Raw genomic sequence first — 25104 nt, 5'->3', positions numbered from 1 at the left:
AAATCTTTTACTTGATTCTTTTTTTTTAATTTATGAATACGAATCACAAACTAAATGGTCCATTTTTGTTGTTCCATTAAAATGTATACAAAGTGATTTATTACAGTTTTTTTTATTCACTTTGATGCTATTTTCACAAGTAAGTGCATTTTTTAACTGTTGAGTAACTATGATAACATTGAAAGTACAGAAGTAATTTGGCATGGACCTGTGACCTCTTTATTGTGAAACATGACATGTCAAATATACTGTAGACAGTGAGGATTATGTGGTCATATTATCATTTACCACTGACCTCTCTTACCTCTTAAATATTTGTTTACATTTCATTAATGAACAATGAACTTTAATCATTAACTACAACAAAATAACCCAACCATTGTTGCTTTATCACCAGTGATGTGCTGGTGCCATCTGAGTAGCTACTACCATGTGAGAAGTAATCTACTATTGAAATAAGGCTTAAAAATTGTATTGAGTGAATCTATAATTTACCATATACAGTGAGAATTATATTTTATTTAAACAGGACAATAAACGCTTAATACTGTAATAAATACTGTTAATTTAGATAAAATTGCAAAATATTGTAAGAAATGTTTTAGAAGTAAAAATTATGAATCATCTTATATGTGCTATCGTATGTGCTATCCGCCTGTCTCTTAATTACATGCACATAATGTTCCCTTTCAGCAAAATTCAAATTGAAAAGATTTTTCAAAGCAACCGGTAAGCATTAGGCTATCCCTTTCCATCCCCAATATCAGCTTATCCTAACGTAGAACAATGAATATGATAGCGTATCAAAACAGCAAACACTTCGTGCCATGGATGATGTAGGGCGTCGTTTGAACGCGAGTTACCCCGACGGTTTCACCGAGAATAACCCGAGCACTGCAGCATCAGCACCAGTAGCAGTCGATGCGCAGGTGCCGCCTTTAAAGAGACCGCGCGCTCAATTCTCCCGTACTGCTGGATAGTCTGTAATTTCCCTTTGTTGAAGTTTTTCGTCTAGGCTACATCATTTCCAACCCCACCCGTTCCTTTGCCTCCCAACCAAAGCAATCTCATAAGCAAGTGCTTCTAAAAATAGGTTTTACATACGTTTTCCTCCTGCCCCCCAAAAGAAAACAGCCCTGTTGCAGGTGAATAGCGATAGTCTAATGTTGGCTATTTGATTTGCACGAAAAAAATCGTATGATGTATAGCCTTAGGCCTATATATGGAAATATGGAGATGCAGTTAATTGCACCTGCTTGGATTCCCTCTTGGATCATGGGAAAACTGAGATCTCCACATGTCCCGTGACCGTATACCAGGCCAGCCCTGCACTCACTTTCCCGCAGAGGGATTTGTAATGTAAACTACCCCACAACAACCCAATAGGAAGTGGCGTGTGCGTCTGCCATAAGGTTGTATTGAGAACAATTGCAGTGGAACATAAATAGCCTACATTTTAATTATTTATATTTTAAATATTTTATATTTTATCCAAATATTTCTACATTGCAAAATATCAGCAATTTAACCAATGTAAGAATTAATTACAAAATTGATTTTTAAAAATGGGTAAAAGTTACATCCGGTAAAGCCTAGTTCATTGCATTTTACAATAGGCTATTAAATCAGTATTAAAGGTTAAAAAAGATAGTAAAACAACTGTGTAGTATAATGCCTAGCTAGTCCAAAATATAGTTAGGCATAGGCTATCAGTAACAATATGAATCTTTTTGTTTGGGCATTGCCAAAATTGCGCGAACCACTAGCATAAACGTTTTATTTATGAAATGGCTTTCTGTTTTTGTTGACAGTCATAGGCTACTTGAAGTGTTTTTTTTTTAAATTTAGGCTGATATTAGTTACATATTTTAATATTGTTGTAACATTATATCCTCATAAAGGTAAACACATAGAATGTCACCAAATGCACGCAGCATCATCATTGTAGCCTATTTTTATGGCAAAGTGCAACCCCTCGGCTGCCAGATTTTGACCATACATTTCCGACAACAATTTAAAATGGGGGATTTTTTTTTCGAAACACCTGCAAACACAAGCAAAGCATAATCTAAGTAACCAAATATAGTTTAATCGTCCTCCAATGTGTAACACAGGTTTATTTCGGACGAGAGCAGTTACGCCCAGTACCACAGACCGGGCGTGCCAGGGCTCCTCTGTCCACTGCGCGCTATCACTGCGGTGCAGCATCCGGAGGACCGGGCAGAACGAGCACTACTTCTCTCTGCACAGCTCCATACGCATTCTGGATGACTGTAAATGCGCAATGTTCGAGTCATGTTTGCCCTTCCGTCAGCTGTATGAAACTGAAACTCCTGTTTTAACAAGGGTGCTGCATATAGTTAATTTATAACTGTTATGTTTATTTTGGATGGGAATTGTCTCGATATATTTTTAAGGAACGACATGAATGTGACGTACAGCGGCTTTCTGAAGGAGAAGAGCATCCTCGCCGTCACCGGTGAGCGGGATCGGGCGTGTAACGGAGCATCTTTTCTCTCAGCTGGACTAGTGCGGGGCCACTCCTGTTGCTGAAGCCTGTGTGTACTATTCTCTTGAGCTAAGAGGAATGAAGTGGACATTTTTATAAGGAAACACAACGCGTCAAAAAAGTAGGTATCATGTCATGTCATATAGGATCTGTATAAACACAGCCTGTGTTTTGCATGTGTGTGATGTCATTGGCAGGGTATGTGATGCATGTTATTCTAAACACTGACTCTGTTCACCAGGTTGAGTTTACGTGTAATGAATGTGATAGGTATTTCTTTATTTATGAATAGTGTTCCCTCATAATTGCTTATTGAGTGCTCTGTCTGTGTTGGGAAGTGGAGCATTTGTGATTGAAGGGAGACAGTGACCTATCTCTGACAGACTGGGTTTTCACTACTGGTTCTCAATCCTTAACACTGCACATTTGGGATGTTTGCCTTATTTAAGACAACTCATCGATATCATCAGCTCATTAGTTAAAGCTCCAAGACTTATTTTGGGTGAGTCTGAATAGAGACATTCAAAATTCTGATCCATTCTGAGGTGCTAAAAAACATGGCCTTTCGCCTAACCAGAAAAAGAGTCAAGTTGTGGGCAATAGAGTCCTATGGCTTTGCTATGCACTATATACCACTTGGTCAAGTTGGTCTGTTATCTGGTTTTGCATTAATTTGTTAATCCAGTTTAACACCAGTATGGCCGGGCTGTGGGACCATCTTAAACCAGTAAAGACCAGAATTCCAAATTAGGCTGCATATATTAAATAGGAAATATTTTAAATAAAGCGTTCAGGACCACTCATTTGAAGATGAATCCCGTCAATATGAAGAGGACCAAGTGCAGGTCTATCTGTGAGGAAGATAAATTGGGTGAATTTACAGATTTTGAATCCCTCTGAGGTTTTTTCTTCCCATGTTGGTGCATGTATTTCATCCAGCCTCAGCAGTTATGATTTTATTTAATGAAAGCCTGTGTCATGTGGAAGTACAGAGGGTCCAATACATGTAAAGCTCCAGAGCAGTCTGATCAGTTTTGAAATGTAGTTTTGTTCGATTCTCCAGCCTCTTGTCTTGTGCCTTTAGACAAGATGGAAAATAAACTGAGCGCTTCTTAATGGAAGATACCATATTGACAAGCACTTTAACAGTATAATTTACTAGATGGCAACAGTGAAAACATTGGTTCTTTAGAGAGGGAGGATTTTATCAAGCACATCAGCACCCGGAACTGGTTTAGATGCTTCTGCAGTCTAAGTGCATTCGCTATTGACGTGAAATACAATAACTCATATGGATTCCACGTTCTCATTGCTGTCAGTACTGTTTGTACCTCTGTAGCTCAGTTTTACAATGTCAGTGTCATTGAATCTGGTGGAGATTTTTAATTAAATGCTGATATGACTAGATTTAAAAGTCTGATATTCGTGGAGAAAGGCACTTGTGTACTGCATTCTGAGTAATGCAATTCTTGCTGTGGACTTATACATTGTTGGAACAAATTGTCCCAGTCCCTTCGAGGGAAATTAATTAATGAACAAATGGTTATTTCACTGTCGCCTTGCTTTTGGCTTGCTTTGAGCTTGCTCAGTTGGGATTATTTAGTGTTTAGCAATGTTGTTGATCTGTGTTGTGCTACTTTCATGTTATCAGTGTGAAGCTGCTTTGATACAATCTGTATTGTGAAAAGCGCTATATAAATAAATGTGACTTGACTTGACTTGACTTATTTGAAAAAGTAAAATGAAGAAAGTTTTCTTTGGGTGATTTAGTGTAGGGAGAATATCGATTTGTACATTATAAATATATTTGTCTATAGAGAGATGAAGAATCTAATGTGTGTGTGTGTGTGTGTGTGTGTAGAATTTTCATATTCTATGTCATTCAGAAAATTCATATGAATCACTATACTGTTGTCAGGCTTTAATCAGATCCTTACTCTTCATAACAGTTCTGGAATTACAACCTCAGCCTTCCACATCCAGCTGGAAAACGTGAGAATCCTATTAAATCTGTTAGAGCTTTCCATCCGTCATGGCCCTCACAGAAGCTTTCTTTTTTATGTAAATAGAGGAGAATTCTATAAAAAAAATATGTGAGTTTATCTAAATAATCTGAAAAATAGAATGGATTATATTCAGGGAAGTTCGTCATTACTAATGCAAAGCTACAGAAATACTAATTTGAAATAGAGAGAGATGCTCGACCCAGTGGTCAGTTGTAATTCTTGTCAGCTTGTTCGTTGAGAGCTGCCCACGCAAAACTGAAAAAAAAAGGGTTTCCATCAAAGCTTCAGATGCTGGCATCAAATTCCATAGGCTTTAATTGCTCTACTAACTGAGACTGTCTCCAAGTGCATAACCCTCATGTCTGAGCAGATGCTTCCTCTGTCACAGATTTATGCTCAAAATATCTTTCTAGATGGCCTTAGGATAATATAGTTAGCACCCTAATGCCATTCAACTGCTAACCGAAAACACTTCATTAAAACATACAGTAATGTGGTTGGAAAGAGCGGATTTTTATTCAGAATGGTGCATGATTAATTTATGTTTCTTTTTAAAAGACAGAATGATTTTGATACCTTTCTCCAGCCCAACCTCACATAGTATCAATAAACTCAAATATAAGAATGTGCATGAACTCATCAAAGACATGTTTTCCACTGCATAAGTGTGTGTATGTGTGAGGTGATTGCATTGAGGTAGATTTGATTCCAGAAAGTAGTATGATTGTATGATTCTGTGTCAGTACAAATGTTCCATATTTATACATTATAACTATTTTTTTCATCATTGCATTCTCCCACATTTCCCAGGCTCTTGGTATGGCTGCGAAGTCCTCAGAGCCGGGGTCAGTTTCCATTCCCATGGAGGAGACTAAGCGTGCGGGAGGAGCCCCTCAAGACGCTGCCATGCTGACCCACCTGAAGAAGGTGGAGAACCATATCACCGAGGCACAGAGGTTTTCTCACCTGCCTCGGCGTTCAGCAGTGGACTTGGAGTTTACAGAGCTTTCCTACACCATCCGCGAGGGCCCCTGTTGGAGGAGACGAGGTATTGCATGAATCTTCAAGATTAAGCTTATGTGGTGGTGATTACAAGCCTGACGTCAGGATGTTGATCAGAATGTGAGTCTGAAACTGCTCCATAGGGCTTTGATTATGAGGCGTGTCTTAACCGAACCAGAAAAAAAAAAAACTCTGCACTCAATTGGATAGTCGCAGAGACCTACAACCAATCAGAGCAATGCAGTAAGTCAACTACTCTGCATATCACAGTTGTCAACTACAGAACTTACTTATTTATTTTAGAAATAAAATAACAAGTGTTGCTTTTTTTTACTTTGATCCTCCATGAGTGCGACCAAAGCAGAAACCACAACGACCACAGGGCTTTTCATTACGTCCCATCTTCTTAGCGACCATCGGACCAGCTGATAAGTTACACTTTTCCCGAATCATGTAGGAAGGACGGAAAAAATATCTTTCCGATCGACAAATGCCTTGATTGCAGTTTTCTGTTCGTCTATTAAAATTAATGCACTGTCGATTTATTTTACAACAGACGCGACAGTGGAATCTATACATCTCAATTCTCCAGCTGCAGTCATCTTTAAGGGGAAATCAGTTTAGCGCTCTTCGATAACGTGATGATTACGTCCCTGCAGATCATCTCTCCATCATCGTATAAAGCCCGCCCTGGCAATCTGATTGGCTCGATCATTTTTTGACTGATCATAATTACTCCTCAATGGATCGAGTCCAGACCGAACTTCCCGACCAAAAAAATGTTGTGGGCGGGGTTGGCTTCCAGACTAGGTGATTAGCCTACTGTAAGATGAAGCTTGAAGTTAAACTTGGTTAACTCAAAATAACTCAAAATTAGTGATTATAGTATTATTTTTCAGGTAGTATTAGTGGGTTACACATTTTACCTTTGAGATTTTTTTATTGTGTCCGAAATCAAGACGCTGACAGTTGTTTTCCTTTTATTGCCCATGAGTACAAAAGTGGTCATGTGATTTACTGCGTTTATCTCTCCCAATCAATGACACACTTTACAGATATGATAAGCTACACACATAATCACAGATATAATAATATTAGCCAAGAAACTGTAATCATGCAACAAACCAATCGTAAAACTGTGCGGACATGAACAACTTATTTGTCTGGTTTTCTTGTGCTAAACATTTATTGTGTCTGAACTCAAGATACTGCTAATAAATGAAATTTATTATATGGTTTCTGGAATACTCAAATCTGATTGGTCAATCGCTGTCGTCAGATCTCCATCATCCATGCCAACATCACCTCATCCTAGAACTGAAACCTACTTTCACAAAGCAGATTCAAACTATTTCGAACATGTGCCATGGTGTATCTCTGTAATCAACTGTAATATAAATTCAAAATATTTTTTTTTAATCTAATGTACTGGCAAGATCATAGAAATAAATAAATGTTTCATGTCGTCTTATTTACTTTGGTGAGTTGGTGCATCGGTGTCATGATGACCCAGTTGGGGTTTGTTTTGTGATATGGACAGAATAGCTATACATAATCCCTTATCACTCCAAACCCACGACACACAAACACACATATACATGGACATAATACTATTAGCTCCTCACACACACACATCGCCCTGTGTCCTGGGCTGTGGAGTGCTGTTCTCAGCAGACTTTAGATAGAGTAAATAATTCACTTCCCTAGACGGCACACTGCTCAGCTGTCTGCTGTATAACCTAGCTAAACCTGCCCAGGATGAGCTCAGCCCACACACGTGAACGCTCTCACACACTTTATTGATAAAGACAATCTTCTTCTATACCACCCATTTTTTAAAATCTGGTTGTAATGATTCATTGTACTTGGGTTATTTGCTCTGCAGCATATAGGCTGGTTTTTGATGGACATATGAGACTAGGTTTATCTGACATTCTGTGTAGCTCGTGAGATAAGATAAGAGATCTAGTCTAAAGAAGGTATATGGAGAGCTTAGATAAAAGGAGAAATGTTTTGTGCTTAAATGCTCTTAAACTAATGGAAATCGTTAGTTTGAGCTTTGGGTGTATGTGCTTCACTGCATGGGCTAGAAAAAGGTTCATGAAATTATTCATTTTATCTTTATATCATAGTATATTTTCACTGTACTCTCATTTCATGGTATATTCTCACTCTGTACACACACAATTTTATAACTTAAATATAACTCATACATAGAATATGCTTAACAAAAAAAAAAGCCGCACCCATTTATTGATTTATGATAAATCACATATGTCTTTCTCCCTCTTTCTATGCTCCTTGTATTTTAGCCAGTAATCCTCATGGGGTGGTTGCAGTGCTGTGTTAATGCTGGTGAATTATGGCTTTTGCACACACAGCAGCTCCTATAGCTTCATGTCCTCCAGAATGCTGAGCTCCTCCCACACACACACACACACACTGCACAAACCAAGCACATGCACACTACAGATGTATCATAAGGTCTCCTGCACACATGTGCCCTTACTAAATGGAAGATGGTGAATCATAGAGTTGTGATCTCTATGACATTGATAGCCGGTCGCTCCTGAGACTGTTTCTTATATGTTTGAATGGTGTGCCTCATTATTAATATTGTTTTTAATTAGCACCCCATACATTAGTATGTCATTCTTTCATTGTTACCTCATACCTCATTATACAATACCTCTGTTGTTCCATCTGTTGAGAAACAAGCTCTTTCATGTGCTCTTTTCATGTCTCAATTTCTGTATCAGCCGTTTCAGATGCATCATTTCATACTGAATTTATTTTAGGTCTTAGAAAATGTCATAACCTTATCCAATCGTTTCAAATAATCTTGAAAATGAGAAATAATTGCTCAACAACTGTATTTATAGTCTGTGACTTTATAAAACAAATTTGTTTTTGTGAAATATTATTACAATTTATAATTTAATTTTAATAATTTTAATATATCTTAAAATTAAAGAGTATTTTACATTTATGGAGCATGTTGATGAGAAACATATGGGAGATGACGTTATAAAATATAATTATATAACCTCCCTTAGAGATTATGTATAAAATATAATTTATTCTTGTAATGGCACAAAAAAAAACTACTATTACTTCAGTCTTTAGTGTCACTTGATCCTTCAGAAATCATAATAATATGCTTATTTGGTGCTTAAGAAACATTTAATATAATTATTATTATAATCTATGTTGAAAACAGTTGTGTAGCTTAATATTTTTGAGTAAACTTGGTTATTTTTTATTCAGGATTCTTTGATGAATAGAAAGTTCAAAACTTTCAAGTTTGTTAATTTAAAAATAGATTTTTTATGTAACATTGTAAAAGTCCTTACTGTCACCTTTGAGCAAATTAATCCAACCAAACAGTATAAAACATCCACAGCCGGCATGGACATTTTTAGTATTAAAATGAATGCAGAAATTTATTTTATGCATTATGCATTTTCAAACTGGTAAATTTAAAAAAATACTGCAAACAAAGGCAAATGTATTGCTTGCATCCTACAGTAGATACATGTTGATCCAGTTTTACCTTGTTGTTTTTCCTCACCTTTTCATTGTTGTGCAGCCCATGTGGAATTTCGTTGTGAAGGTCATACAGAATTGTTCCTCTATAAGTACTGCCCTGAGCCTTGAATGATAATGTATGAGTAAAGGCAGAGCAAATAGATTAATTATATGCAGGCTGATGGTTTTGTTTCTGAATGATGAATAGAAGCTATGTGGCTTTCCTGCCATTTAACTCTCCTAGATGTCATACTGCCTCTTTCCTCTCCTAGCCACTCATCTTTATTGATCGGTCTCTGTTGTTTTTGCTTGTTTTACCTCTGGCCCCTCTCTCTCTCCACTTTGTCTTTTCCTCTGGACTTCTATTCACCTGTCATGTTTTATCTTCTCTTATCTTCCTGCAATTTCTTATCCCTTGTTCTGTTCCTCCTCTCTCGCTGCTTTTAGAATGTGTCGAGTCATAAACATTCTGAATTTTGGATGGTTGCTTTGATCTGAATCTGTGGGAAGGAGCATACATGGCTGCCCTATATGTTATACAATACCAGTGCAAATGCAAATAAGCCCCGTGGTTGAGTTAGAGTTATGAGTAATGCACAATAGTCACAAATCTGCTCTGTGAATATACTACATCTCCAGCACTGTAAAAAAATAATAATCATGAAATCTACAGTAATTTACTGTATTTGTGCACAGGAAATTACTGTATACAAGTTCACAGTAGAATACTGTGTATTCAGTCAAAAATCGCAGTAAAGTAAGTAATCAAACAATTGGCGGTAGCCATTGACTTCTATAATATTAATATTTTTTCCCCATTCTATGGAAGTCAATGGCTACCAACTTTTTGATTATGTGTGTGTGTAGTGAATGTAATCCAGAAATACTACATTTACCATGTTGCCCGTATGTTGCTCTATGTCGCTCTATGCTCTATGTGAGTGACATTCACAAATCCTCTCCCGTGGCCTTATGGTGGGATAGTAAAATGTCCGTCGTGCACACTTCAGAATCTCGCCGGAAGAAGTAGGTCATCCTGGTCCTTTTTGCCTATACTCTTTTATGAGTACTGCTAATTCAGACATACTTATTTTTCGCCAATAGGCTATGTACATAGCTAAAATCAACAAATAATGGCAGGGCAAATGAACAGAACCAAACCAAAACAGAATACATTACAAGTATATTGTATGATATCTGATTTATGTTTTCATGTCATTTTATCAATTTAGTTTTTAACAATTCAGTGTTATTTAACCGTGTTAACTGTTTTTTTTCTTTCTAATGTTGCTGATGTATGGACAGTACAAGCCAAAAGTTTGAACCAACCCTCACATTCTGACAACTTTTGACTGTAGTACATTATGTCATGGGAACATATGGTGTTAATGTGTCTGATTATTTATGTTTATGAATTATTGTGTAATGATCATAGCACCATGATTTAAAGTGTTATCAAGGAAATACTTAACACTTCCAGTGACTAGCTTCAGTATTGCTGCTGTAAAGCTTCAATACTGCATTGCATTGCATTGAAATAGACGTATAATATGCAAATTGTTGGTCAAAATTTATGCTGGCCAAGAAAACTGATTCATCAGTCAGTGTTTATGCCCTCATGCTCACGCAAAAAAACAACTCAGGACTAAGTATTATGTCTATGGGGAGAGTCAATACATAGCTTGCCCCGCTGTTTATTAGTCATGCTAATGCTAGCAGCTCAGTCTGAGAGGAACAAGCTGAGGCTCTGATATTTACTTGGCCTGTTAACTTATATAAAATATAGAGTCTTGAATGCATACAGTAAATGAACAAATTAGGCTTTTATTTAGCGCTTTCATGTGTACCACGGAAGGATTTTCCTAAGACTGAATTTAGGAATTCGAACCTGCAGTAAAACAATAAAAACTCACTAATCTGTAAAAGAGGTCAAAGGGACAGAGGGCACCACACAACTGGCCCAACCTGATATCTTGCCCCCCATGTTGTGGTTCTTGACTCTGCACACTATCTTCTCGCCTCCAGGGAGACCTCCTGCCTCCAGCTGTGTTATGTGAGGGCAAAATAAATACTTTTGGTGGGAGTAGAAATTGTTTCATTCCCGCAGCAGCAGAACAGGCAGAACAAGAAAACAATGCCTGTTCTTCTGTTGTGGGAGATGTCCCAATAAAGATTTGGGTGATAGGTGTTTATTGTTCTTTTGCTTGTGAATCTAAGGTTTTCCCTTTTCATGTTTGGTGTCTCAGTGCGATTGGTAAAATGGTCTTAATTTCATTACAGTCATTGGAAATAGGAGAAAGATTGAGAACTTAGGAGAATCCTGTTCTCCTCCAAGGGTGATGTCTTTTCAAGATATAATCTCCCCTCTCCCCCGAGACCAGGTGTTACCCCCTGGGGTATAGGAATGGACCCAAAACAAACTCTGAAAGATATTGGTACAACCCTTTTGTTCTGGTCTGGGTGTTTAAGGCTAGGTAACAGAGCAGTCTTCAGGAACCTGTAACCAGGAAAACCCCCATATACAGTGCTGTGTCAGTGTTTTCCCGGTGGAAAGCACTCACACACTACTGTGTGTCTCTGTCAGGAATGCATTGCTCACTTTTAGAATCGTCTTTGAGTAATTGATGTCATGTATTTATTATTTCTGAATTGGCTGTTAATTGCTTGGGTAATTGGCATGATACATTTTTTCCTGACAAATTAATGTTACATCTTGATATATGCTGAAGTATTCTGACGTCATTATTTAAGTAAATTATAGGAGGCTGGTGCTACCGCAAATCTTGCAGGATAGGTCAAACTAAAGGCACAGATGTGAATGGAGCAGTAGGCACATCCTCAAAAGGAGACCTTTTGATTTCTGTCTATCACTGATTTAGCAAGTTGTATGGAAATGGCTAAAGTAAACTACATTCTTTGTACGAGTGAGCCGTAGGCAACCGACTTAAGAAGTATTAGCTAACCCTGCACCCTCTGACTAAATTGAGAACTGACAAGGTTTGTGTCCGAGAAACACGATACAGCCGACGTGATCTCTGTGCGGCATCGGGTCCATAATGAATTAATAACTGGAAGTGTAAGAAACTCTGACTAATCAAAGATCTAAATTAAATCATAATCAATAGTTATAGTTATTTTCTAATAAGAAACACAATCTAAACTTGATCATCAGTAAAAATTGGAGTCAGATTAAGCGTAGAGCTAAAGTAATATTGAATCTAAATTCTAATAAATTAAGGGAACTTCACTGGATCGCTAAAAAGACGTACGCACTATCCATTCGCCCAGCCATTGGATTCCATCTTTGGGCCAATGGGTGGTCCTTACACCACTGTACACCCAAAGTGCTTTACAATCATATCAACCACCACCAGTGTCCAGCATCCAAGATGATCTTGCCTATAACGTCACAAATAGAGAGGGGCAGAGGGACAGATTACACTTTGGGTTGTGGTACTATGATATTAGACAGTTATTAGTTTCAATAAATATAAGTAATCACAAATGTAACCACTAGAAAGTGCCCATTACATGTGAGAGCTATACATGTAAATGTATAGCTCTCATCATAGCCCTTCCACAAAATTGTGTTTGCCTAAGCAAATTATTCATAATCATATTACAATTTGTTTCCTCATTTTAGGTAAATTATGGCCATGTTGTACTAATTCTTTCCCTTATTTTCATTAAATTGATATTTAACTATTAAAACAAGTGACTGAAATAGTACAACATGGCAAAGATGTTGAAACATGGCCACAATATTATAATTTTTTTTCCTGTATGTCATGTGTTGGGCTCCGTCCAAAGCAACCTGCTCCATGTAAATATAATATTATTTTAATGAGTAAAACTTTTTAAGGCAAATAAGATTTAGATTGTGAATATAAATACTGACTTTTAGTCTTAATTTCCTTTCAGGAACCCTCCTAAAACTCTGTAGAGCTGTACGTTTCTAACACAAGACCATATCGCTATAGGAGATTGATGCTTTCTTCCTTATCAGCACACAACCACAAACTGCATGGATGCATCTATTGATTAAATGTTTAAACTTTCCAAGAGTGCTCTCAGTCTGATCCCAGTTCAGCCTATTGCACAGACCCATGTAAGTGATCTCACACAGTGCTGCTGTTTGTTTTTAACTCATGCTGGAGATGGAGAAAAAATATATGAGCAGATTAATGCTCAGGTTACACATTGTCAGCATGTTGCAAAATCTAAAGATGAATTATTAGTTACAACAGGATGCGGGGCATATCGTTTGTGCATGAGTTGCTAGCATTTAATACTCATGCATGCCACAGAATCAGATCATTGGTATGCAGAGAGGCATACAGGAATAGGTCGATGTGAGGGTGTTGCCCATGTCGCTCTCTTTCTTTTTCTCCATTCTGTCACTTATCGTGCATACATTTTTCCATGATATGCAGAGAAGGAGAGAGAAATTCAGGGATTGAAAGAGAGCAATCAGAGCACTTCACTAATGACTCAAGGATCTGACTGAAATATAGAGATAAAGTGGGAAGACAAAACATATAACATAAAACCAGGGTTCTTCAGTGAGGCATCTATGGTCCTGGGGTCTGGATACTACTGTTACAGACTCTTTTTTTTTTTTTTTTTTGCATTAAAGGGGTCATGACATGGATTTTTATTTTTTATTTTAATATGTTCCCTGAAGTTCACTCATAATGTAATAAAGTTTTTGTTTTTGCACAAAAAAATGATATATATATATATATATATATATATTATTTTTTGTATTTTATTTATTTATTTAAATAAAATATATATATATATATTTAATAAAAAAATATTGCAAAGCGGAATTTACATTAAATTACATTTATTATTATCAGTGTTTAAAACAGTGTTTTTTGTTGACTTCTGACACATTTTGTGGAAACAGTATATGTTTCTTAAAGTTGCTACACTCTTATAGAACATTCTATATAGAACCTTAAAAGGTTTTATCAGCTCTACGTATTTGGAACCCCTAATAGGTTCTATAGAGAACCATTTTCAAGGGTTCAATAATAATAACCCTTTAGGGTTCTTCGTAGAAAAAGGTTCTATATGGAACCTTTTTTCATTCATTAGCCTATCATTTCTTTTGGCCTTTCCGGATTAAATATTTCATATTATTGACAAACATCAAGACCCTGAAATGTATTTATGAATGCATGTGAATGATCACAAAATTCAAGATATGGGGCGGGTTAGAAAATGTATTTATTAAATTTTATGTTGTTAATCAACATCACACGAAGAGTACCATTTCAGTTTTTCTCCTCCAAAAACCAGTATGATTCAAATGTGATATTAAGTTACTAAAACAGTTTAATAAACAATAATTCAATTACAACTACAAAATGTTGCAGAATAATGTAATATATGAATGAATAATAGCCTATTAAGAACCTTTAGTTCTTTCTTGTCATTATAGAACTTTTTTTTAGCATAAAAGTTCCTTTGCAGTTGGGTAAAGAACCCTATATGCTTCATATATAGAAACCCAATGAACCCTTTTTTTCTAAAAGTGTAGTCTTACAAGTAAACACTTGCATGCAATGTGACTTTTGCTATTTCAAAAAGAGGATATTTTTCAAAAATTGAGTGGCAGCAGCACAAGTTTCTGTCTCCCTCTTGAGGCAGAGATAAGAGTCACTGGTATGACTCAGTCTACTAACATGGGGAGTCTAATTTTTGTGGAAGAATTTAAATCAAGCTAAAGGCAATTTCAACTGTTTATCTCGTTCATTCTTTTGTTACCCTGAACAGTTACATGTAAATTTAAAAATGTAAGTTCCTTTCATGATGTTTAACAGTCTGTGGTATATATCTGGATAATAATGTAAGTGACTGCATTAATCATTATTATATCACATCACATAATCAAATGAATGAGGTGGAAGGAATTGAACTTCATTGCTTTTTCAGCACAATTGGATGATGGTTCAAATCGTGACTGTGTTATTCAGTCATTGGTAGTTTAAATAATGTATATATTACCAAATATTAAAATATTTTTAATATTACAAAGTAGTTCATAGGAGTTCGCAGGTTATGATTTTGTATACTGTATATTCATATAATTCAATGTTTAATCAAACCTATTTTTGTTTGATGCCAGCTAACTCTGTCATGCTTTTAATTTGGCAAGCTGTGCGTTAAATAAACATACTGTACCCAAAATGCTGTGTGCAGGATTTAAAGCCCTTCTGAAGTGTCTGTCCGGAAAGTTCTGCAGTCGGGAGCTTATCGGAATCATGGGACCCTCCGGGGCCGGCAAGTCCACACTCATGAACATTCTTGCCGGCTATAGGTGGGCATGCATGCATTAATGCACAGAGAAGGATTATTCCATAATTAATTTCCCGTTTATCACTTCCCAGCCTTTCTTTTTCTAGTCTCATTAAGATTTCTGTCCCATGTCTCTATCTTCCTGCAGAGAGACAGGCATGAAAGGACAAATTCTGGTAAACGGGCGACCCCGTGACCTCCGCACCTTTCGAAAAATGTCATGTTACATTATGCAAGAAGACATGCTACTGCCAAACCTAACAACACGAGAGGCAATGATGGTGAGATCCTTTGTGTGTCTGCGTGTGTGAGAAGTGCTCTAGAATACTTAATTCTGATTGGTCAATCACTGCATTCTGTGGACAAATATATGCATCATTTTCATTTAGCAGTATATAACAATTGTCCCTGGCAACCAATCTCTTTTCTTCAAATAATAAAATAATTTCAATCCAAATCATTTTAATGCGCAATTATTTGTGCATAAACACCTTCAATTATATACTTGTAGAGTTTTTTTTTTTTAATACAGCTGATGGATTATAGATTAGCCCTGTTCTAATGTAATCTTTCCTTGTTTTGTTTAGGTTTCTGCTAACCTTAAACTTAATGAAAGTATGGACGTGAAAAAAGAACTGGTAAGCTTTTGCAGCACCACAAATGGCTCGTTTCCACTGAGGGGTACGGTACGGTACGGTACAGTACAGAGTACGGTACGGTACGGGTCGGGTCGGGTACACCATGATCAGGCTTGCGTTTCCACCGCCAACAGTACCCTTGCTTGATAGGCGTGGTATGCTGGAAAGAAGCGATCGACGTCATTTTCGCGCGAAGAAAGCGACATAGTAAACAACAATGGATGACAGACAGCAGATCTTGTTCTTGCTTCTCGGCATGTTTGTCACTAGAAACAAGCGCTGGCATTAGGCTTTTCCAAGAAGCCAACGCAAAGTCCGACTCAGGAGAATGATCCCGAGGACGCGAGTCCAGTAATTCTGTTAATGGAACAGCGCGTTCTTGAACGCGGCCACTCTGCTCGCTCTGGCTATGCGACTGCGGTTATCTCTGTGTGTTCATTTTAGGCAACAATAAAACGAAATATGTTATAAAACACCACTCTGCTTCTTTTCGATTTCATTTCAATACATTTTAAACATTCTAAAGCACACAAATGTGGTTCAGGCAACGCATAGCCTATTAATTATATTCACATGCATGTAACGTTATTTTTATAACAAAACTAAATATAAAACAACCCTGCCTCTTTTCGTTTAAATTGAAAAATATTAAACATATTCCAGGCAATGTGTAATGCAATGTAGCTATTGCATATCGCATTGGTACAAATGTTGCAATAAACAACAGATGATCTTGAAATAAAATGAAAAAAAAAATTACAAAACTATCTCTTTTTGTTGAATTTCAGTTTTATCAATAATAGCCATTATGAAAGTATAAGTAAAAGGTACAAAAAGATATACAGTAAAGCTTTAATAACATCAAGAAACAATCAGTCATAAGCTATACAAATTCAGCGCTCAAAGATATGAAACTTCACGTAGCCTTCTGCCAAAACTATTGGCCAGGGAACGAGTTAAAGATTCACGAGACCAAAGATCACCTGTTAGGTTTATACAAGACGAACTATATCTCTTGTTTAACCACTACAGAGACGTCCGAGTCATGGGTAAACATCAGAACGACTAGCCGAGGAAACTGTTCCTGGCGGGGGACACGAGCGCGAGCGTCCGGTGATCGCTTGGAATGGATCTCAGTCAAATTATCATAAATCTATAAATAAACCACATATTTGAGCTTTAAAAAACACTTTCTCGCCTGAAAAACTCTTAAAACTACATTTCGTGACAAAATAACAGTAAAATTATATTTCAACTGTATGCTTCTAATGCCCTTGTATCACGCGCGAGTGACGATACTCTGTCCACCAATCAGCGTTCTGCAGGGAGTCTAGCTCCACCTTTTAGTACCCTTTCACTGTGCTAGGTACCCCAACGGAAGGGTACCCAAAAAGTAGTACGGTACGGTTCGGCTTTTTGGTACCATTCACAACTTTTGACAGTGGAAACGCAAATAATTGCGTACCGAACCGAACTGTACCGTACCGTACCACTCAGTGGAAACGAGCCATAAATATATTATGTTAGAAAAATGATCAAAACTATGAAGCTGAATGGTGACACTGTGTTTATGTGTTTTTGTTAACCAAATAATGATATGTGTGACAGGTGAATGAGATCCTCACAGCATTAGGACTGCAGGAGTGCGCCCAAACTCGCACCATCTCCCTGTCGGGTGGCCAGTGTAAGCGATTGGCTATTGCTCTGGAGCTGGTCAACAACCCTCCTGTCATGTTTTTTGATGAACCCACCAGGTACCCAGAGCTGTAGTATTACACACAGCCTTATTCTTAACTGTAATCCTTTTAAAATACAATCTATGCGTTAATATTGCCCCTTTACGAAACCTTTCTGTTTAATAATTCCAAACTAATGTGTGTTTGTCTCTGTATGTTAGTGGTCTAGACAGTGCGTCCTGTTTCCAGGTGGTGTCCTTGATGAAATCTCTAGCTTTGGGCGGAAGAACCATTATCTGTACGATCCACCAGCCCAGTGCAAAACTATTTGAAATGTTTGACAAGGTCATTGCTGGATTCTAAAATTATATTGTATTGTGAAAAATGTGTTTCTGGGTTGAATGACTGTTCATCATGTTCTTCTTCAATACTCTGTCTGTTCTTCTGTGTAGCTTTATATCCTGAGTCAAGGTCAGTGTATATATAAGGGGACGGTACCATACCTTATCCCTTACCTGAAAAACCTCGGACTCCACTGCCCCACATACCACAATCCTGCAGACTTTAGTAGGTCTACTATGTGTGTATACGCTTGTTTGTGTGTGTGTGTGTGTGTGTGTGAGAGAGAGAGAGAGATAGAGAGTGAGTGAGTGAGTGTATGAGTTTCTTTCTTCTGTTGAACACAAAAGAAGATATTTTAAAGGATGTTGGTAATCAAACAGTTGTTGGTAGCCATTGACTTCCATAGTATGAAAAAAAAAAGTACAATGGAAGTCAATTGCTACCGTCAGCTGTTTGATTACCAACATCCTTTAAAATGCCTCCTTTTGTGTTCAACAGATTTGGAACAACATTGATGGCATTTTCATTTTTGGGTGAACTATCCCTTTAAAAATGTCACACCTAAAGAAATTACTAAGATTTACTGATTTAAAAAAAAAACAATTTAACATTAATAGTGATAAGAAATGTTTCTAGTGCAGTAAATCATCATGTTAGAATGATTTCTGAAGGATTAAAGACTGGAGTAACAGCTAATGAAAACTCAGCTTTGTCATAATAATACAGTAAATTACATTTTAAAATATATTAAAATAGAAAACAGTTCTTTTAAATTTAAATAAATTTAAAATATTACTGTTTTTACTGTATTTTTGATCAAGAGAGTATAAGAGATTTTGAATGAAAGTGTTTCTCCTAATTTACTTTTATTTGTTATTGATAGTTTTTTACAGTATTGTATCCAGTGTGATTGAGTTGCTAAAGGCATCATGCCAGTGTATTCAAAGAGTTATTGTTTTCAGTTCCTCTTACCCATCAGTCCGTTTCTCAGCATGTGTATGAATTCTGCTGTCTTTCTGCTGGCAGTAATCGAGGTCGCCTCAGGAGAGTACGGTGATCTGAACCCTGTGCTTTTCGAGGCTGTTCAGGGAGGCCTGTGTTCAGCTGAGAGCAAGAAGAACTCCATTGACAAGAATGACCCCACCACATCCTGTCCCTCCCAGTGTTATAATGTGAGCGACGAACACACACCCTCACACACAAAATCTGTCAGTCTCTGTATCAGTATCTGACCCGCTCACTTTTTGTTTTATTGTATATTCGACCAGGATTCAGGCTACATTGAGAAACACACTTTTGCCACCAGTACCTTCACACAGTTCTGCATCCTCTTCAAGAGAACCTTCATCACAATTTGCAGGGACACGGTAACAATTATCCTCTCTTGTTATTGTCTGTGCCCAATATATTAAATGTTAAAGAAATCCAACGACAAAAGCAACGTCTCTCTCTGTGTGTGTGTGTTCAGGTATTAACCCACCTGAGGGTGATGTCACATCTGTGTATCGGCGTGCTGATTGGTCTGCTGTACCTGAACATTGGGAATGATGCCAGCAAAGTGTTCAACAACACTGGCTTCTTGTTCTTCTCCATGCTGTTTCTCATGTTTGCTGCACTCATGCCCACCGTCCTTACATGTAAGGCAATCTGTGTGTTTGGTTGTGTTTGGTTCATTCTTTATGAGCATGGAAAACAGATTTGATCTGAGTGAGTAAATCCTTTTTTGGTTTGTTATGAATTAGAAGCGTTCTTATTGGCTTGATTGAGAGTTATGGTTCTTACAGAAGCAGTGGATCGAATTAGATGCTGATGCAATGATGAATTTTCCTTGCAGTTCCAATGGAGATGTCAGTGTTCATGAGGGAGCATCTTAATTACTGGTACAGTCTAAAGGCGTATTACCTGGCTAAAACCATGGCTGACATTCCATTTCAGGTACTTCTGTTTCTACATCTTTCTGTGATCATGTTAAATCAAAGCATGTAGCCACTAATGCAAAGGGCTTGAGAAGTTGGCATGTGAGGGGGACAGACGTTTCTAAATGTCTGGGGGATGTCAATCAATGACCTACTGGGTCTGCCACACTTTTCAAATCGTTCATATGTGTCAGGTAAAATCTATGAGTGCTTCTTCTCACTTTTCCAGATCATTTGTCCGATAATGTACTGCAGTATTGTGTACTGGATGACAAAGCAGCCTCCAGAGGCAGCAAGGTATCTGCTCTTTATGGCACTGTCCACCTCCACTGCCTTAGTGGCTCAGTCTTTGGGGCTTCTCATTGGCGCGGCATCCACCTCACTTCAGGTATGAGGACGTCAAACTAGTGGTGGTAACATGCACTACCGTTCAAAAGTATGGGGTCAGTAAAGTTGTTGTTTTTTTTAAGGGAAATAAATATTTTTATTCTGTAAGGTTTCATTAAACTCACAAGTGACAGAGAAGATTTTAAAAATGTGTAAGAAAAAATTATGTAGATTTTGAAGAAGTTTATTTTAGCATAGCAGTGACAAGTATAGGAAGCACCTTGGGTTCGTCGGCGTCACAATGAATGTTAAAGAATTTACCACCTTGAATGTTAATGAAGTTACTATTATTGTAAGAGCTGTGGTCTGTATGTTCATGAATTTGAGGTGCCCCACTGTCTGTGACAAATATATCATATTTGCTAATATAGATAATAAGAAATGTTTATTGAGCATCCATTTAGCATATTGGACAGATTTCTGAAGGATCGTGTGACACTGGAGAAGACTGGAGTAATGGCTGCTGGAAATTCTGCTTTGCAATCAGCAATAAGCTGCATTTTAAAATATATTGAAATAGAAAACAGTTATTCAAAAAACATTAAAAGATGTATATACTTACCCTAGACTTTTGAACTGTAGTGTGTTCTAAAATCAGTGAATCGAAAATATAATGCATTGCTATGATAATTTTAATACATGTAATACATGAATACAATTACATTTTATGTCAGTGTCATTGCCTGGCAGTTGTGATATCATGCAGATATTATGCACATATCAAGAAAAATATGTGTTGTATCCTGTGTCATTTATACACCACATGTACTTAGAGGAGTTTTCAATTCTTTTGATTAAAGACTTTTCTCATAATTCCAAACAGTCTTTAGACCACTCAGTGATACTCTAATAATTCAGTAAATCTGTTAAACAATATTGCTGGGCGTTGTTGAAGACGAAGATTAAAATGAAAAAAAAAAAACTTTATTAGCAGAAAGATAACTACACCAAACTTAATGTAAACATTAACCAGAACCGACCAGGGAGCAGACCAAGTAACGGAACATAACATTTTATTAATATTTTAACTTGACTAGTTAACTTTTGACAGTCCTAATGCATTCAGTTAAATTCCCCTTTACATTGACTGTTCTTTATATTTTCCTCTTTCACATCTTCAGGTTGCCACATTTGTAGGTCCAGTCTCTGCCATCCCAGTTCTTCTGTTCTCAGGCTTCTTTGTCAACTTTGACACCATCCCCAAATACCTTCAATGGAGCTCATATGTGTCGTACGTCAGGTCAGTCAAGAACATTGACAATCCTAAACAGACATTCATCCTCATCACAAAAATATCACACCCACACACTGATCTATTCCTCTGCAGGTATGGTTTTGAGGGTGTGATCCTCTCCATCTATGGCATGAACCGCTCAGAGCTGGAGTGTCCCGGCGTGGTGTGTAAGTTCCAGAAACCAGAAGAGGTGCTGCAGCTGCTGGATGTGGAGGATGCTAAGCTCTATGTAGACTTCATTGTGCTGGGGCTCTTTTTCTTAATTCTGAGACTTGCCACGTACCTTGTTCTGCGGTATAAAGTCAAGTCAGAGCGTTAGAGCTCCTCTTCAGACATACATTTTATTTAACATACTCATAAACTCATAAATGCACATAAAAATCTCTTTTGCAATGGACGCAGAAACCAATGCACATTGATTATGGGCCATTTTTTGGCAGTGCAACCTTTATCCTCAGTTTTTGTTACTTGAAAGATATTTTTAATTCTCTAAGTATAGAATAGTAAATTAATATGTAGTTTTTTTTACTTTCATTTTTATTTTTTGAATGTATTCCATGCAGTTTAACTGTAAATGTACCCGTTACTGAACATTGAAGCATGAGTCTGTTGACAGGATTGGATGTATTTACATTGACAATTTCGTGACAGCTCCCAATAGCATGTGCAATGGCCAACAGCCAACATGTGAACAAGTCTCTTTATAACAGATTGAAGGAACATCATATTATCTCACTGTTAATGCATTTCAATTCAGACCAAGATGAAGAACACCATCAATATGTGTTTCGGAAGAGAGTGCGATGCATGCTTCGGGCACTTTAGGACATGCAGTCAGCAGAACCAAGAACTCTGACTGAGGTGTTCGGGATATCCTATAAGAATCGTCCAACCAGCGTATCTTCAATTCCATTTTTGTCTTCCCACAATACACTGAGCTTGAGGAGAAAATATCTTCTGGAACCTGCTGAACATAAAGACTTTCATGATCTCCCAAGGCAATTCTGGGCAAAGCCATGCCAACCTAAATCCAACCTTCTGAGGATTGTTGAAGCAAGTGCCCTTGATGTGAACTGCCTATCATTTTTATCTGAAGGGGATCTGAAATCTTGTTTGAAAAACATTTTGGCATTTTGTCAGCATCCATCTGTCTCGTTACCTTAAATTATCTGACAACTGCCTCTTTGGTATCCTGAGAGATAAACAAACTATAGTTTGTGGGCTTTTGCTCTCTCGTTTTCATCAGGAGGGATCAAACCTTGAACTTGTACAATAAAAAACTCCTTACAGTGACCAAAAAGATTTAAAAAAAAACCCTGAATTTACTGCTTTCAGCCAGGAACGACATATCAAATGTCATGAAATGACATTTTTCAAATGTAAATGAAAAAAACATTTGCAATCATAATGTCTGATCTTATACGAACATCCATTACTGTTTAAATAGGACTCTCTGGCCTGTTTCTTTATGCTTCTTTTGCGACTGTTCCCCGGACACTTAATCTGCACTGCTGAGGATATCAGGACCTTTGCAGATAGTTGCAAGTGACACGATCATATAGATGCTGGATGAACACTTTATGCCCTCTTCAATGTGCTTTTCTGACTGGATGGATTAATCTATGGCTCTTTTTTGCACTTGTATGTACACCTCCTCTTCCCCGCTTCTCCCCCCTAACAGCCAGGCTATTCAATACCGCAATGCAAACATCTTCACAAGTGACTCAATGGACTATTTTTGAGTCCGGCTATGTGTTATGTCTCCTTATATAACGAAGACTACTACTTATCTTAGTATACACAAAGAAAAGTATATGTGTTATGCTTTAATCAAGACTGTAAATACATGTATGCACTTTTTTTGATGTTGTTTTATTGGAACTTTTTTGGACATTCGTTAATTTTATTTTTATATCCTTAAATATGACATGCAATTCTTGAAAAGGGAGTGTTGTGACTGGAAACCGCATGATGAATTTGGAATCAAAACACAAGGTGCTGTGACTGAGGAATTTTTGTTGCACATGTGTTGTAATACAGAAAATACTCCCAAGTTTATGAAAAATCTGCTGCGGGTTAATTTTAGGACCTCTTGTTATTGTTTTCAAATGTTGACTCTACTTGAGCCATGCGAGTTGTAAAAATGTGATACATAGGTTTTGAGAGCAGGAAGTGGTCCTCATAATGTCAGTAGCATTCAACTCTAACACATAGTACTGTACAAGGTACGATTGCTCTTTTTCTAGAACAATCTGTCCGCCGTAACATTGCACACAGCTTTAAAGATGATCTTTTGGTCATTCTGCAAGTGAAGAATTGCTGCTCTAAAATCAGTTTTGCTTCTTTGCCATATGGTATACCCAGGGAAAATTAGGTCAGCACTTGGGCGTGGATGCTTTCGGAACAAGGGATCAATGACACTATTAGCTGCTCGACAGTCAACAATCCAGCATTCAATATTGCTTGACTCCAACCAATCAGCAATTGCTTAGACAAAGTGTTATCTGTTGTTCCGTATCCTTTAGAGTCATTGGAGTGGTTTAGAACAAGGAAATGTTGTTCACCATAAAGAATCTTTCTTCTAATGGTACACAGACATAGTATAGAGAGTTGGATAATACCTGTTTCTAATAGCAATAGTATTGTTCTGTGCCTATGTGATATTTCCTAATCCTTGAATATTCAATTTTCAGCGCTTGTGTGTCAATTCTCTATTGTGTACGAATCATCATTTTGCGCCCTGTGTCATTAGAATGTGTCAATATGTTTTTCTGTATGTGGATGTTGAGAGACACCCGGACGAAATCATTTCACACTCGTGTTTACTTACGATAGTTTTTATTTAAAAGCAAAATCACATTCTTTGGTGCGCAGCATGCAAGCCTTAACAAATAAAATGTTCCCTCTCAGATTAGAAAATAAAAAAGATAAGCAGGTAAAGTGCAAATTGATTTTTGAAATATTGAAAAGGACTTTTATGTACGAAACATTGTGCAAGGTTTTGGCTTGCACAGCAGATGTGCATAGAACAAGAGTTACTGCAGTTAGCTTCCCTCATCAGAAATGCAAGTTATGTGTGCTAAACCATATTCAAATGATTATAATAAATGCATTTATATATTATACACTCAATGATTTCTGTCTTTATTTTTCAAAATGTCAGTATTTAAGGGGTTGGATTTTGAAATCCACTGATGCTTCAATGTATATCTGAGTAATTATTTTCCTTCTAAATATCACATGAGTGAAGTTATCAGTGTGATTACTGAAATGTTCTTTTCATGTATTCTTTGATGTCTTTATTTGATATCTGAATGCAGTAACAGTGCTCATTTAGCCCAGCTTCCAGAGATTAAATATGGACTCGTTTTGTGTTTGAGAAAGGTCTTCAACATGTGTTAAAACATACAGGGGTCAGTGAAGTCTTTATAGTTTAAGGGTCTTGTTCTTGGTTAAAGCCTTACTTTCCATATAGACTAAAGTGTAGCTCTCCTTGAGAGAAAGAACATATTATGCTGATGTTATGAGAGGACTGAGAGCTGGAGCCTCAGGGTCCGAGT

At 37.2% G+C, this 25104-nt stretch overlaps 1 protein-coding gene across 1 annotated transcript; it reads left to right on the top strand.

Annotated features, from left to right (window-relative positions):
• The first annotated feature begins 2026 nt into the window (after positions 1 to 2026).
• On the top strand, positions 2027 to 24676 carry abcg4a (ATP binding cassette subfamily G member 4a). The gene is made up of 15 exons (XM_089130303.1): positions 2027 to 2630; positions 5326 to 5563; positions 15256 to 15373; positions 15500 to 15632; positions 15939 to 15989; positions 17598 to 17743; positions 17887 to 18010; positions 18118 to 18232; positions 19034 to 19179; positions 19276 to 19374; positions 19476 to 19644; positions 19842 to 19942; positions 20153 to 20311; positions 21432 to 21550; positions 21638 to 24676. Exons 2-15 carry the CDS (start codon positions 5335 to 5337, stop codon positions 21861 to 21863), a joined length of 1935 nt encoding a protein of 644 aa, XP_088986429.1. The 5' UTR covers positions 2027 to 2630; positions 5326 to 5334; the 3' UTR covers positions 21864 to 24676.
• The last annotated feature ends 428 nt before the right edge of the window (positions 24677 to 25104 follow it).

The sequence above is a fragment of the Pimephales promelas genome, chromosome 4, assembly GCF_988280905.1.
Source record: "Pimephales promelas chromosome 4, fPimPro1.hap1.1, whole genome shotgun sequence".
Lineage (NCBI taxonomy): Eukaryota > Metazoa > Chordata > Actinopteri > Cypriniformes > Leuciscidae > Pimephales > Pimephales promelas.
Note: the sequence above shows the minus strand (reverse complement) of the source record. Positions and strands in the feature narration are given on the sequence as shown.

Excerpts from the sequence above, each read along its gene's own strand:
- abcg4a (XM_089130303.1), top strand. The coding sequence starts at position 5,335 with ATGGCTGCGAAGTCCTCAGAGCCGGGGTCAGTTTCCATTCCCATGGAG. Across the intron at positions 19,645-19,841 it reads CATGCCCACCGTCCTTACAT|TTCCAATGGAGATGTCAGTG; the intron begins GTAAGGCAATCT and ends TTTTCCTTGCAG. Across the intron at positions 20,312-21,431 it reads CGGCATCCACCTCACTTCAG|GTTGCCACATTTGTAGGTCC; the intron begins GTATGAGGACGT and ends TCACATCTTCAG.